The sequence below is a fragment of the Pristiophorus japonicus genome, chromosome 17, assembly GCF_044704955.1.
Source record: "Pristiophorus japonicus isolate sPriJap1 chromosome 17, sPriJap1.hap1, whole genome shotgun sequence".
NCBI lineage: Eukaryota > Metazoa > Chordata > Chondrichthyes > Pristiophoridae > Pristiophorus > Pristiophorus japonicus.
The window spans coordinates 34,419,776-34,435,057 of record NC_091993.1 but is presented as its reverse complement, the minus strand read 5'-3'; the positions used below and the strand labels follow the sequence as shown (position 1 = coordinate 34,435,057).

Sequence of the window (15,282 nt, the reverse complement as noted above, 5' to 3'; positions counted from 1 at the left end):
GCCGAAGTCAGGTTGAGCTTGGTGAATGTCTTGCCTCCTGCAGCGTCGCAAATAGGTCGTCTGCCTTAGGTAGCGGGTATTGGTCCTGTAGCGAGAAACGTTAGTTACTTTATAATCGCCGCAAATCCTGACTGTGCCATCACTTTTGAATACTAGAACAATCGGGCTGGCCCACTCGCTGAATTTCACTGGGGAGATGATGCCCTTGCGTTGCAGCCTGTCCAGCTCAATTTCCACTCTCTCCCTCATCATGTGAGGTACCGCTCGCGCCTTGTGGTGAATGGGTCGTGCCTCTGGGACCAAGTGGATCCGCACCTTCGCCCCGGAAAAGTTTCCAATGCCTGGCTCAAAAAGGGAAGGAAATTTATCAAGATCCTGGGTACATGAGGCCTCATCGCCATGTGATAGCGCTCGGATGTCATCCCAGTTCCAGCGGATTTTGCCCAGCCAGTTCCTTCCAAGCAGTGTGGGGCCATCGCCCAGGACAATGCAGAGTGGCAGTTCGTGCACCATGCCCTCTTAGGTGACCTTGACCATGGCGCTGCCCAGGACATTGATAAGCTCTTTGGTGTACTTTCTCAGTTTCGTATGCATGGGGCTTAGGGTTGGTCTGAGTGTCTTGTTGCACCCCAGTCTTTCAAACATCTTTTTACTCATGATGGATTGGCTAGCGCCAGTGTCCAGTTCCATGGCTACGGGTAAGCCATTCAATTTTACATTTAGCATTATAGATGGACATTTTGTCGAAAATGTGTGCACCCCGTGTACTTCAGCATCTACCTCCTCTCTCTGAGGCTCGAAATTGCTTTCATCCATCATGGACTGATCTTCTTCTGCCACATGGTGGTTAGCAGGTTTTGCAGAGCTTGCAACTCGTCTGCAAGCTCGTTGGAGATGCCCCATTGTTCCACAGCTCTTGCAAACATACCCTTTGAAGCGGCATGAATAGGCTGAATGCAAGCCTCCACAATGCCAACAAGGTGTGAATTGCCTTGCATTCATCCTTTGTTGGGGACTCTGAGTCATCTGCGTCACCTGAGGCCTGCTGGCAATTGCAGACATGTGGGTTCTGCCCTGTACATTTCTGCTCGCAAACATAGTTCGAGTTAATTTATGAACATTGCTAGCACTTGTGTGCTGAGAGATTTGTTTGGTGTTATCACTGGTGGACATAAACGCCTGTGCTATCGCAATGGCCTTACTGAGGGTTGGTGTCTCTACAGTCAAAAGTTTTCATAGGATGGTTTCGTGGCCAATGCCCAAAACAAAAAAGTCTCTGAGCATTTGCCCCAGGTAGCCATCAAACTCACATTGTCCTGCAAGTCACTTTAGCTCGGCGACATAGCTCGCCACTTCCTGACCTTTAGATCACTGGCATGTGTAAAACCATCAGCACGCTCTCCCTCGGGTTAAGATGCTCCCGAACCAGTGTACACAGCTCCTCATACAACTTATCTGTGGGTTTCACTGGAGCCAGAAGATTCTTCATGAGGCTGTAGGTCGGTGCCCTGCAGACCGTGAGGAGGACCGCTCTCCTTTTTGCAGCGCTTTCTTCTCCTACTGGTCTAGCCGTTCGACATAGGCTTCCCAATCCTCACCGTCCGAGAACATCTCCAGGATGCCCACAGTTTGCTGCATCCTTGCGTTGGATTCGTACACTCGTCGCCAGTTATTGTGTTCCTAACACAGATGAGACTGCACACAGGGAGGTTAAAGTAACCTCCTGGGATCCCTTGGGACTTCAGGGGATGCGCTCCCTGGTGGTAGAACATGGGAGTGCATGCTTTATATACACAACAGACATAGTGAAGGAAGAGGAGATTCCAGACGAGGTACTAGAAAGGCTAGCTGTACTTAAAGTAGGTAAGTCACCAGGACCAAATGGGATGCATCCTAGGATGTTGAGGGAAGTGAAGGAAGAAATCACGGAAGTACTGGCCATAATCTTCCAATTCTCCTGAGAAACGGGAGTGGTGCCAGACGACTGGAGAATTGCAAATGTTACACCCTGGTTCAAAAAAGGATGTAAAGATAAACACAGCAACTACAGGCCAGTCAATTTAACATCGGTAGTGGGGAAGCTTTTAAAAACAATAATCAGGGACAAATGTGGATTAATTAAGGAAAGTCGGCACGGATTTGTTGAGGGCAAACCGTGCATAACCAACTTGATTGTGTTTTTTGATGCAGTAACAAGAGAGGATTGTGAGCGTAATGCGGTTGATGTGGTGTACGTGGATTTCCAAAAGGTGTTTGACAGCCAAGTTGAAGCCCATGGAATATCATCATCATTGGCAGTCTCTCGAAATCAAGGAAGACTTGCTTCCACTCTAAAAGTGAGTTCTCAGGTGACTATACAATCCAATACGGGAATTACTTTTTCTGTTACAGGTGGGACAGACAGTTGTTGAAGGAAAGGGTGAGTGGGGAGTCTGGTTTGCCACACACTCCTCCCGCTGCCTGTGCTTGTTTTCTGCATGCTCTCGGCGGCGAGACTCGAGGTGCTCAGCGCCCTACTGGATGCTCTTCCTCCACTTAGAGCGGTCTTTGGCCAGAGATTCCCAGGTGTCGATGGGGATGTTGCAATTTATCAAGGAGGCTTTGAGGGTGTCCTTGAAACGTTTCCTCTGCCCACCTGGGGAACGCTTGCCGTGTAGGAGTTCCGAGTAGAGCGCTTGCTTTGGGAGTCTTGTGCTGGGCATATGGACAATGTGGCCCACCCAACAGAGCTGGTCGAGTGTGGTCAGTGCTTCAATGCTGGGGATGTTGGCCTGATCGAGAACACTGACGTTGGTGCATCTATCCTCCCAGGGGATTTGCAGGATCTTGCGGAGATATCGTTGGTGGTATTTCACCAGCGATTTGAGGTGTCTACTGTATATGGTCCATGTCTCTGAGCCATACAGGAGGGTGGGTATCACTACAGCCCTGTAGACCATAAGCTTGGTGCGAGATTTGAGGGCCTGGTCTTTGAACACACTCTTCCTCAGACAACCAAAGGCTGTGCTGGTGCACTGGAGGCAGTGTTGGACCTTATCATTGATGTCTGCCCTTGCTGATAGTAGATTCCCGAGGTTTGGAAAGTGGGCCATGTTGTCCAAGGCCGTGCCGTGGATTTTGATGACCGGGGGGCAGTGCTGTGTGGGGGTCAGGTTGGTGGAGGACCTTTGTCTTACCTTTAGTGTAAGGCCCATGCTTCCGTAAGCCTCGGTGAAGATGTTGACGATGGCTTGAAGTTCAGCCTCTGAATGTGCGCAGACGCAAGTGTCGTCCGCGTACTGTAGTTCGATGACAGAGGATGGGACGACCTTGGATCTAGCCTGGAGGCGATGAAGATTGAACAGGTTCCTACTGGTTCTATAATTTAGTTCCACTCCAGCGGAGAGCTTGTTGAGCGTAAGATGGAGCATTGCTGCGAGGAAGATCAAGGATTGGCGCGATGACATAGCCCTGCTTGACCCCGATTCGGAGTGGATTGGGTCTGTGGTGGATCTGTTGGTCAGGATCATGGCTTGCATGTCGTCATTGAGCAGGTGGAAGATGGCGACAAACTTTTGGGGGCAGCCGAAATGAAGGAGGACGCTCCATAGTCCGTTGCGGTTAACAGTGTCAAAGACTTTTGTGAGGTCAAAGAAGGCCATGTACAAGAGTTGGTGCTGTTCCCTGCATTTCTCTTGCTGTTGTCGCGCTATGAAAATCATGTCCGTTATACCCCGTGGACGGAATCTGCATTGTGACTTTGGGAGGAGCTCTTCAGCCACAGGGAAAAGACGGTTGAGGTGGATTCTAGCGATGACTTTCCTAGTGGCCGACAACAGGGAGATTCCTCTGTAGTTGCCGCAGTTGGACTTGTCCCCTTTTTTAAAGATGGTCACGATTATGGCATCGCTGAGATCTCCAGGCATGCACTCCTCCTTCCAGGTGAGAGAGATGAGGTCATGCATTCACACCAATAGTGCCTCTCCACCATACTTTAGTGCCTCAGCGGGGATTCCATCTGCTCCTGATGCCTTGTTCTTGAGCTGACGGATGGCCTTTTCTATCTCGTGCAGGACTGGGGTTTTGCTGAGATAGTGGCAGGTAGCATGCTGCGGGATGGAGTCGAGGACACTCGTGTCAAAGGCAGAGTCTCGATTAAGGAGATCTTTGAAGTGCTCCTTCTAGCGGGCCGTGGCAGCCTCGGTGTCCTTGATGAGTGTCTCCCCGTTCTTGGCCAGCAGTGGGGTGGGACCTTGGGCCGTAAGTGTACTTGACTGCAGTGAAGAATCCTCACACATCATGGCTGTCGGCCAGCTGCTGAATCTCCTGTGCTTTCTCCACCCACCATCTATTCTGTAGGTCGCGAGTTTTTTTGTTGGACTTCGGCCTTCCCCAGTCTGTAGAGCTGCTTTGCTGCTCCCGAGTTGGGTTGTTGCTTTAGATTTAGAAATGCCCTGCATTTGCCGTTTATTAGCTCCTGATCATTCTCATCAAACCAGTCCTGGTGTTTCCTGGTTGAGTGAACGAGCGTCTCTTCTCAGGCATTGATTATGGTGGCCTGGAGGGCAAACCAAGCGCTGTGGGCACTCTGCATCTCGGGATCATCAAGGGTCGCCAGGTTGGCAGTGAGGCGCTGGCTGTATAGGGCTCTCTTAGCTGGATCTTTGAATGCACCGGTGTTGATTTTTCTGCGGCATTGCTTCTGGTGCCATCGTTACTTTGGGGCTATATTAATATTGACGACGGAATGGATTAGGCGGTGGTCCATCCAGCAGTTGTCAACTCCTGTCATGGCGCGGGTGATGCGCACGTCCTTGCGATCCCTTGCTTGAACGATGATGTAGTCGAGCAGGTGCCAGTGTTTGGAGCGAGGGTGTTGCCACGATGCCTTGTACTTGTCCCTCTAGTGGTAACAGAGAGGATTGTGAGGGTAATGCGGTTGATATGGTGTACATGGATTTCCAAAAGGCATTGGACAAAGTGCTATGTAATAGGCTTGCTAGCAAAGTTGAAGCCCATTGAATAAAATGGACAGTGGCAGCATGGATGAGAAATTCACTATGTGACAAGAAACAGAGAGTGATGTGAACGGTTGTTTTTCACATTGGAGGAAGGTATACAGTGGTGTTCCCCCGGGGTCGGTACTAGGACCACTGCTTTTCTTGATATATATTAATGACTTGGATGTGGGTGTACAGGGCACAATTTAAAAATTTACAGATGACACAAAACTTGGAAGTATAGTGAACAGTGATAGACTTCAGGAAGACATAGACAGGCTGGTGGAATGGGAGGACACGTGGCAGATTAAATTTAATGCAGAAAAGTGTGAAGTGATACATTTTGGTAGAAAGAATGAGGAGAGGAAATATAAACTAAGGGGGGGGAGGGAGGCGGCGGCAGAAACAGAGAGACCTTGGGGTATGTGTGCATAAATTGTTGAAGGTAACAGGGTAGGTTGAGAAAGCGGTTAAAAAAGCAACTGGGATCCTGGGCTTCATAAATAGAGGTATAGAGTACAAAAGCAGGGAAATTATGATGAACCTGTACAAAACACTGGTTCGGCCTCAACTGGAGCATTGTGTCCGATTCTGGAAACCGCACTTCAGGAAGGATGAGAAGATCTTAGCGAAGATGCAGAAAAGATTTACAAGAATGATTCCAGGGATGTGGGACTTCAGTTACATGGATAGACTGGAGAAGCTGGAGTTGTTCTCCGTGGAGCAGAGAAGGTTGAGAGGAGATCTGATCGAGGCTTTTCAAAATCATAAGGGGTCAAGACAGAATGGACAGAGAGAAACTGTTCCCATTGGCAGAAGGGTCAAGAACCAGAGGACACAGATTTAAGGTGATTGGCAAAGGAATCAAAGGCGACACAAGAAATTTTTTTTTTTACCCAGCGAATGGTTAGGATCTGGAATGCACTGCCTGAGAGGATGTTGGAGGCAGATTCAATCACTACTTTCAAAAGGGAATTGGATAAGTACCGGAAGAACATTTTTTTTTGCAGGGCAATGGGGAAAGGGCAGGGGAGTGGGATTAGCTGAGGTGCTCTTGCAAAGAGCTGGCACAGGCACGACGGGCCGAATAGCCTCCTTCCATGCTGTAACCATTCTATGATTATATGATCCATTGGTAGGATAGGCACACCAATGTCGGTGTCCTCGCTCAGGCAAACATCCCCAGCATCAAAGCAGTGACCGCGTTCGATCAGCTCCATTGGGCGGGCACATCGTCCGTATGTCCGACACAAGATTCCCAAAGCAAGCCTATAGTTGGAGCTTCGACACGGCAAGTGAGCCCCAGATGGGCAGAGGAAACGCTTCAAGGACATCCTCAAAGCCTCCTTGAAAAAGTGCAACATCCCCACCAACATCTGGGAATCCCTAGCCAAAGACAGCTCAAAGTGGAGGAAAAGCATCCGGGAACGTGCCGAACACCTTGAGTCTCTTCGCCGAGAGCAAGCTGAAGCCAAGTGTTGAGAGCAGAAGGAACGCGCAAACCCAGGCACTCCATCCACCCGTCCTCCAACCACCTGTGACAGAGAAAACTCATAGTGTGGAAGCAAGTCATCCTCGAATCTGAGAGACTGCCTAAGAGAGCGAGATGATCCTATGATTCTATCTATGATCCTACAATTCTCTGATTCTATTCTCTGACCTTCCACACTCGTTCTGTCCCCCGGGGCCCCGATGCCACTCTGTACACACCGTCCCCGCACATGCCCGCTCTCCTCCAATCACAGCCTCGCCTTTTTCCCGCTCTCTGGCCCCTCGCGCTCTAAGGGTTGGGCTTCGAGCTCAGATCGCCGGGCCGCGCGCGATCGCTCTGTGCTGCTGCTGCTGCTAAACATCGCTTTAACTTCGATATGTCTCTTCTTAAAAGGTTGATGAGGAAAATAGAATGGCTGTGGGGTTCCCCGCCCCCATTAAAAGGAGAGTAGCACGACGGCTGAAAAAAAGAGCTCAGAAAACGATAAAAAGCTGGTGAGTGAAGGGCTGAGAGCGAGCTTCCTCTCGAGACCAAATCCCGGGACCCAGCACTCCCCTGGTACCCACTGCATCCACCCCTACTCCCAGTGTGTCGCCTCTTCCCCCACACCCCCCTCTCTTGGTCACCCCCTCTCTCGGTCACCCCTTCCAGTCACCCCAAACCCCCCTCTCTCGGTCACCTCTTCCCCCACACACCCCTCTCTCGGTCACCACTTCCCCCATATCTCCTGCTCCCGGGTCTCTACTCCAGTCACTTGGTCTCTTATCTCCTTCGCCCCATCCCCTGCTCTTTTTGTCCCCCCCCTCCAACTCTCCCTGCCTGAATGACCTCAGGGCCATGAGGCTGTGACCAGCACCCTGATCCCCCTCACTCCTGCCCTCTCTGTTCGGGGGCTCAGGTCCACATTCCCACTGCTGATGGAGTGATAAACCCAGTGAGTAACAGGACTCTGCAGGTGTAATCGTTCCCCAGTCGCTCAGCTCTCCCCTTCCCCTGCTCACTACCGCCCTCCCCACCGCTCCTGGGCTCTCCCACTTCCTCCCCTGAGGCTCCCCTCCCCTCCCCCCCGGGCTCCCTCTCCCTATCTGCCTCCCTGCCCCCCCTCCCCGCTCTTTCCCCACCCCACCCCAAGGTTCTCACCTTCCCCATCACATCCAAGGGCTCTCCCCCTTTCTCTCTCCTCTCCCCCCGCCTTCGCCCCCACAGAGCTCTCCCTCTTTCCCCTCGATTCTACCCATCCTCCAGGGCTCTCTCCCACCCATAACTCTCAACAAAAATATATTCCAATGAGAAGGAAAGACTTAAGAGAAGAGATAACCATCTGTGGCTAAGGAAATGAGGGATGGTATCAAATAGAAAACAAGGTGGTACAAAGTGGCCAAAACGAGTGGGAGGCCAGAGGATTAGGAAACTTTTAAAAGCTAGCAATGAATGACAAAAAAAAGGATAGAGAGGGAAGATAGATAATAAAACAAACTAGCATGAAATATAAAACCAAATAGTAAACGTTTCTACAGGTACGTAAAAAAGAAAAAAGAGAGGATAAAGTGAATGTTAGTCCCCTAGAGGATGGGACTGGGGAATTAATAATGGGGAACAGGGAAATGGCAGAGATTTTGAACAAGTATTGTGTTGGTCTTCATGGTAGAAGACACTAAAAACATCCCAATAGGGGATAATCAAGGGGCTATAGGGAGGCAGGAACTTAATACAATCACTATCACTAAAGCAGTAGTACTCGGTAAAATAATGCGACCAAAGGTGGACAAGTCCCCTGGACCTGATGGCTTGCATCCTAGGGTCTTAAAAGAAGTGGCTGCAGAGATAGTGGATGCATTGGTTGTAATCTACCAAAATTCCCTGGATTCTGGGGAAGTCCCTGAGGATTGGAAAACCGCAAATGTAACAACCCTATTTAAAAAAAGGAGGCAAACAGAAAACAGGAAACTATAGACCAGTTAGACTAACATCTGTCATTGGGAAAATGCTGGAGTCCATTATTAAGGAAGCAGTAGCGGGATATTTGGAAAAGCATTCTTCAATCAGCATGGTTTTATGAAAGGAAAATCATGTTTGACAAATTTGCTGGAGTTCTTTGAGGATGTAACGAGCAGGGTGGACAAGGGTGAACCAGTGGATGTGTATTTGGATTTTCACAAGGCATTCAATAAGGTGCCATATAAAAGGTTACTGCACAAGATAACAGTTCACGGAGTTGGGGGTAATATATTAGCATGGATAGAGGATTGGCTAATTAACAGAAAACAGAGAGTCGGCTTAAATACATCATTTTCCGGTTGGCACACAGTAACTAGTGGGGTGTCGCAGGGATCGGTGCTGGGGCCTCAACTATTTATAATCTATATTAATGACTTTGCTGCTGATACAAAGATGGGTGGGAAAAAAATTGTGAGGTGGACACAAGAAATCTGCAAAGGGATATATATATATATATATATATATAGACGGGCTAAGTGAATGGGCAAAAATTTAGCAGATGGAGTATAATGTGGGAAAATGTGAGGTTATCTACTTTGGGAGAAAAAATAGAAAAGCAAATTATAATTTAAATGTAGAAAAATTGCAAAGTGCTGCAGTACAAAGGGACCTGGGGGTCCTTGTGCATGAAACACAAAAAGTTAGTTTGCAGGTACAGCAAGTAATCAGGAAGGCAAATGGAATGTTGGCCTTTATTGTAAGGGGGATGGAAGATTAAAGCAGATTAGTCCTGCTACAACTATACAGTTGTAGCAGGACTAATCTGCCTTTATATTCCATAATGGACACACCTAGAGTACTGCGTACAATTTTGGTCTCCGTATTTAAGGAAGGGTATACTTGCATTGGAGGCTGTTCAGAGAAGGTTCACTAAGTTGATTCCGGAGATGAGGGAGTTGACTTAGGAAGGTAGGTTGGGCCTATACTCATTGTTCAGAAGAATGAGGTGATCTTATCGAAAACGAAGTTAATGAGGGGGCTCGACAAGGTGGATGCAGAGAGGATATTTCCACTCATAGAGGAAACTAAAACTAGGGGACATAGTCTCAGTATAAGGGGCCACCCATTTAAAACTGAGAAGAGGAGGAATTTCTTTTCTCAGAGGGTTGTAAATCTGTGGAATTCTCTGCCCCAGAGAGCTGTGAAGGCTGGGTCATTGAATATATATATTTGAGGTGGAGAGAGACAGCTTTTTGAGCAATAAGAATGAATGAAGGGTTACGGGTAGCGAGCAGACTGAATCCATGATCAGTTCAGCCATGATCTTATTAAATAGCGGAGCAGCCTCGAGAGGCCAAATGGCCTACCCCTGCTCCAATTTCTTATGTTCTTTAAGGGCTGACACGCAGCTTCCCGACAGAAAAAGCTGTCAGTGGCATCGACCGGTGGGGGTGCCGCTCATCCCTCCTCACACCCCCCAGCACTACCCACCACCCCGGCTCTCCCTCTCCCTGCCCTCTTTCTTTCTCTTTCCCACCTCACCCCACCCCGGCTCTCCCTCTCCCCATTCCCCGGCTCACTCTCCCCTCACCTCACCCCCTACTCAGTCTCTCCCCTGCAGCTCAACCCTCCCCGACTCTCCCCTCCCCCTCCGGATCGCCAACCCCTCTCCTTGCTCACACCCCACTCCCTACCCCTGGCTCATACCCTCCTCCCTACACCCGGCTCACACCCCTCTCCCTCCCTCCAGTTCACCTCCGCCCCGCTCCTTCCCCCCCCCCTTCCCTCAGCTCACCTCTCTCTCCCTTCCCCTCCCCTCCCCTGGCTCACCTCTCCTCCCCCCCTCCCCCGCCTCACCTCTCCTCCCCCCCTCCCCCGCCTCACCTCTCCTCCCTCCCCCGGCTCACCTCTCCACCCCCCCTCCCCCCCGGCGGCTCATCTCCCCCCCACCCCTCGGCTCATCTCTCCTTCCCCCCCCTCCTCGGCTCACCTCTCCTCCCTCCCCCGGCTCATCTCTCCTCCTCCCTCCCCCCACCCCCGGCTCATCTCTCCTCCTCCCTCCCCCCCCGGCTCATCTCTCCTCCCCCCCACCCCTCGGCTCATCTCTCCTTCCCCCCCCTCCTCGGCTCACCTCTCCTCACTCCCCCAGCTCACCTCTCCTCCCCCCCCCCCCCCCCCGGCTCATCTCTCCTCCTCCCTCCCCCCCGGCTCATCTCTCCTCCCCCCCCCCCCCCCTCCTCGGCTCACCTCCCCACCCCCCCACCCCCGGCTCATCTCTCCTCCTCCCTTCCCCCCGGCTCATCTCTCCTCCTCCCTCCCCCCCCCCCCACCCCTCGGCTCATCTCTCCTCCTCCCTCCCCCCTCGGCTCATCTCTCCTTCCCCCCCCCCCTCCTCGGCTCACCTCTCTTCACCACCCCTCCCCCCTTTGCCTTCCCCCCTCTACGACTCTCCTTCCCCCGGCCCCCCCTTTCTCTCCCCCCCCCCCGCGGCTCACCTCCCCCACCCTTTTCCTCGCGGCTCAACCCCACGCCCGGCCGGGACTATGGTCGGGTGGTGCCTACTGACGGCCGCGTGTCCCGGGTGTGAGGAGTGATCCGAGCCGGTTGACGGGGCTGTGCCGGACGGCAGGAAGGCTGGCGCCGGCCGCCCACCATGGGCTGCGCCCCGAGTATTCACGTCTCCCAGAGCGGGGTGGTCTACTGCCGGGAGTCGGAGGGCTCAAACTCGCCGCATCAAACCACCGCGGCCTCCCAGCAGAGCGGCGCCCTGCCCGGCTTCTTCATCAGGAGCGAACACTCGGATTCCAGCACCGGCTGCCGGCTGCCAGCCAGCAGGGAACCCGGCCACAGCATCGAGGCGGAGACCCAGACCAGCCGGACCAGTATCAAGGTGAGGCAAACGGAGGCCAGGGCAATGGAACAGAGGAGGGGGCTAGAGTATTAATAAAGGACCATTGCTGGAGTATTAATATAGGACTGTCACTGGGGGCTGGAGTATCAATATAGGACCATCACTGTGGGCAGGGGAGGGGAGGAGGAGGCTGGAGTATTAATTTAGAACCGTCACTGGGGGCGGTGGGGGGGCTAAAGTATTAATATAGGACCGTCACTGGGGACAAGGGAGGGGGGCTGGAGTATTAATATCGGACCATCACAGGGGGCAGGGGAGGGCTGGAATATTAATATAGGACCATCACTAGGGGCAGGGAGGGGGCTAGAGTATTAATATAGGACCGTCACTGGGGGAAGGGGAGGGGGGCTGGAGTATTAAAAGAGGACCATGACTGGGGGCAGGGGAGGGGGGCTGGAGTATTAATATCGGTCCGTCACTGGGGGCAGGGGAGGGGGCTAGAGTATTAATATAGGACCTTCACGGGGGGGCTGGAGTATTAATATAGGACCGTCACTGGGGGCAGGGGAGGGGGTGCTGGAGTATTAATATAGGACCGACACTGGAGCCGGGAGGGGGGGGGCTAAAGTATTAATATAGGACCGTCACTGGGGACAAGGGAGGGGGGCTGGAGTATTAATATCGGACCATCACTGGGGGCAGGGGAGGGCTGGAATATTAATATAGGACCGTCACTGGGGGCAGCGGAGGGTGGGCTGGAGTATTAATATAGGACCGTCACTGGGGGCAGGGGAGGGGGGGGGCTGGTGTATTAATATAGGACCGTCACTGGGGACAGGAGTATTAATATAGGACTGTCATGGGAGGGAAGTGGGGGGGCTGGAGTATTAACATAGGACCGTCACTGGGGGCAGGACTATTAATATAGGACCGTCACTGGGGGTCATAGGAGGGGAGGGGAGGGGGCTGGAGTATTAATATTGGACCTTCGCTGGGGGTTGGAGTATTAATATAGGACCATCACCGTGGACAGGGGAGGGGGGCTGGAGTATTCATTTAGAACCGTCACTGGGGGCAGGGGAGGGGGGGGGCTGAAGTATTAATATAGGACCGTCACTGGGGCCAAGGGGTGGGGGGGTGCTGGAGTATTCATATAGGACCGTCACTGGGGGCAGGGAAGGGGGGTGCTGGAGTATTAATATAGGACCGTCACTGGGGGCAGGAGTATTAATATAGGACCGTCACTGGGGGTCATGGGAGGGGAGGGGCTGGAGTATTAATATAGGACCTTCGCTGGGGGGCTGGAGTATAAATACAGGACCATCACTGTGGGCAGTGGAGGGGGGCTGGAGTATTCATTTGGAACCGTCACTGGGGGCAGGGGAGGGGAGGGGAGGGCTGAAGTATTAATATAGGACCGTCACTGGGGGCAAGGGAGGGGGGGCTGGAGTATTAATATTGGACCATCACTGGGGGCAGGGGAAGGGGGGGCTGGACTATTAATATAGGACCGTCACTGGGGGCAGGGAAGGGCGGGGTGCTGGAGTATTAATATAGGACCGCCACAGGGGGCAGGGGTGGGGGGCTGGAGTAGTAATATAGGACCGTCCCTGCGGGCAGGGAAGGGGGGGGGGGCTGGAGTATTAATATAGACCACCACTGGGTTCAGGGGAGGGGGGCTGGAGTATTAATATAGGACCGTCACTGGGGGCAGGGGAGGGGGCTGGAGTATTAATATCGGACCGTCACTAGGGGCAGGGAGGGGGCTAGAGTATTAATATAGGACCGTCACTGGGGGAAGGGGAGGGGGGCTGGAGTATTAAAAGAGGACCATGACTGGGGGCAGGGGAGGGGGGCTGGAGTATTAATATCGGTCCGTCACTGGGGGCAGGGGAGGGGGCTAGAGTATTAATATAGGACCTTCACGGGGGGGCTGGAGTATTAATATAGGACCGTCACTGGGGGCAGGGGAGGGGGGGCTGGAGTATTAATATAGGACCGCCACTGGGGACAGGGGATGGGGGGGGCGGCTGGAGTATTAATATAGGACCGTCACTGGGTGCAGGGGAGGGGGGCTGGAATATTAATATAGGACCGTCACTGGGGGCAGGGGAGGGGGGCTGGAGTATTAATATAGGACCATCACTGAGGGCAGGGGAGGGGTCGCTGCAGTATTAATATAGGACCGTCACTGGGGGCGGGGGAAGCTGGAGTATTAATATAGGACCGTCACTGGAGTCAGGGGAGGGGCTGGAGTATTAATATAGGATCATCACTGTGGGTGGGGATGGGGGCTGGAGTATTAATATTGGACCGTCACTGGGGGCAGGGGAGGGGGGTGGCTGGAGTATTAATATAGGACCGTCACTGGGGGCAGGGGAGGAGGGCTGGAGTATTAATATAGGAACTTCACTGGGGGGGGCTGGTATATTAATATAGGACTGTCACTGGGGGCAGGGGAGGGCGGGAGCCTGGAGTATTAATATAGGACCGTCACTGGGGGCAGGGGAGGAGGGCTGGAGTATTAATATAGGACCTTCACTGGGGGGGCTGGTATATTAATATAGGACTGTCACTGGGGGCAGGGGAAGGCGGGAGGCTGGAGTATTAATATAGGACCATCACTGGGGGCAGGGGTATTAATATAGGACTGTCACTGGGGGCAGGGGAGGGGGGCTGGAATATTAATATAGGACCGTCACTGGGGGCGGGGGCTGGAGTATTAATATAGGACCGTCACTTGGGGCAGGGGAGAGGGACTGGAGTATTAATATAGGATCGTCACTAGGGCAGGGGAGGGGGGCTGGAGTATTAATATAGGATCGTCGCGGGGGGGGGTGGGGGGGGCTGGAGTATTAATATAGGACCATCACTGGGGGCAGGGGAGGGGGTTAGAGTATTAATATAGGACCGTCACAAGGGCAGGGCAGGGGAGGGGGACTGGGGTATTAGTATAGGACCGTCACTAGGGGCAGGGGAGTGTGGCTGGAGTATTAATATAAGACCATGACTGGGGGCAGGGGAAGGAGTTAGAGTATTAATATAGAACCGTCACTAGGGGCAGGGGAGGGTGGCTGGAGTATCAATAAGAACATAAGAAATAGGAGCAGGAATAGGCCATAAGGCACCTTGAGCCTGCTCTGCCATTTAATAAGATCATGGCTGATCTGATCATGGATTCAGCTCCACTTCCTCGCCCACTCCCCATAACCCCTTATCCCCATATCATTTAAGATACTGTCTATTTCTGTCTTAAATTTATTCAATGTCCCAGCTTCCACAGCTCTCTGAGGCAGCGAATTCCACAGATTTACAACCCTCTGAGAGAAGAAATTTCTCCTCATCTCAGTTTTAAATGGGTGGCCCCTTATTCTAAGATCATGCTCTCTAGTTCTTGTCTCCCCCATCAATGGAAACATCCTCTCTGCATCCACCTTGTCAAGCTCCCTCATAATCTTGTACGTTTCGATAAGATCACCTCTCATTCTTCTGAATTCCAATGAGTAGAGGCCCAACCTACTCAACCTTTCCTCATAAGTCAACCTCCTCATCTCCGGAATCAACCTAGTGAACCTTCTCTGAACTGCCTCCAAAGCGAGTATATCCTTTCGTAAATATGGAAACCAAAACTGCACACAGTATTCCAGGTGTGGCCTCACCAATACCTTATATAGCTGGAGCAAGACTTCCCTGCTTTTATACTCCATCCCCTTTGCAATAAAGGCCAAGATACCATTGGCCTTCCTGATCACTTGCTGTACCTGCATACTATCCTTGTTTCATGTACAAGTACCCCCAGGTCCTGCTGTACTGCGGCACTTTTCAATCTTTCTCCATTTAAATAATAACTTGCTCCTTTATTTTTTTCTGCCAAAGTTCATGACCTCACACTTTCCAACATTATACTCCATCTGCCAAATTTTTGCCCACTCACTTAGCCTGTCTATGTCCTTTTGCAGGTTTTTTTGTGTCTTCCTCACACATTACTTTTCCTCCCATCTTTGTCTCGTCAGTAAACTTCA

General features: G+C 52.0%; 1 protein-coding gene across 1 annotated transcript in view; it reads left to right on the top strand.

Annotated features, from left to right (window-relative positions):
• The first annotated feature begins 10,898 nt into the window (after positions 1–10,898).
• pde8a (phosphodiesterase 8A) overlaps positions 10,899–15,282 on the top strand; it is a 254,911-nt gene continuing 250,527 nt past the window's right edge. Inside the window, exon 1 of the mRNA XM_070858624.1 lies at positions 10,899–11,299. Coding sequence (XP_070714725.1) covers positions 11,063–11,299 — 237 coding nt within the window. The 5' untranslated portion in view covers positions 10,899–11,062. The remainder of the gene's footprint in view (positions 11,300–15,282) is intronic.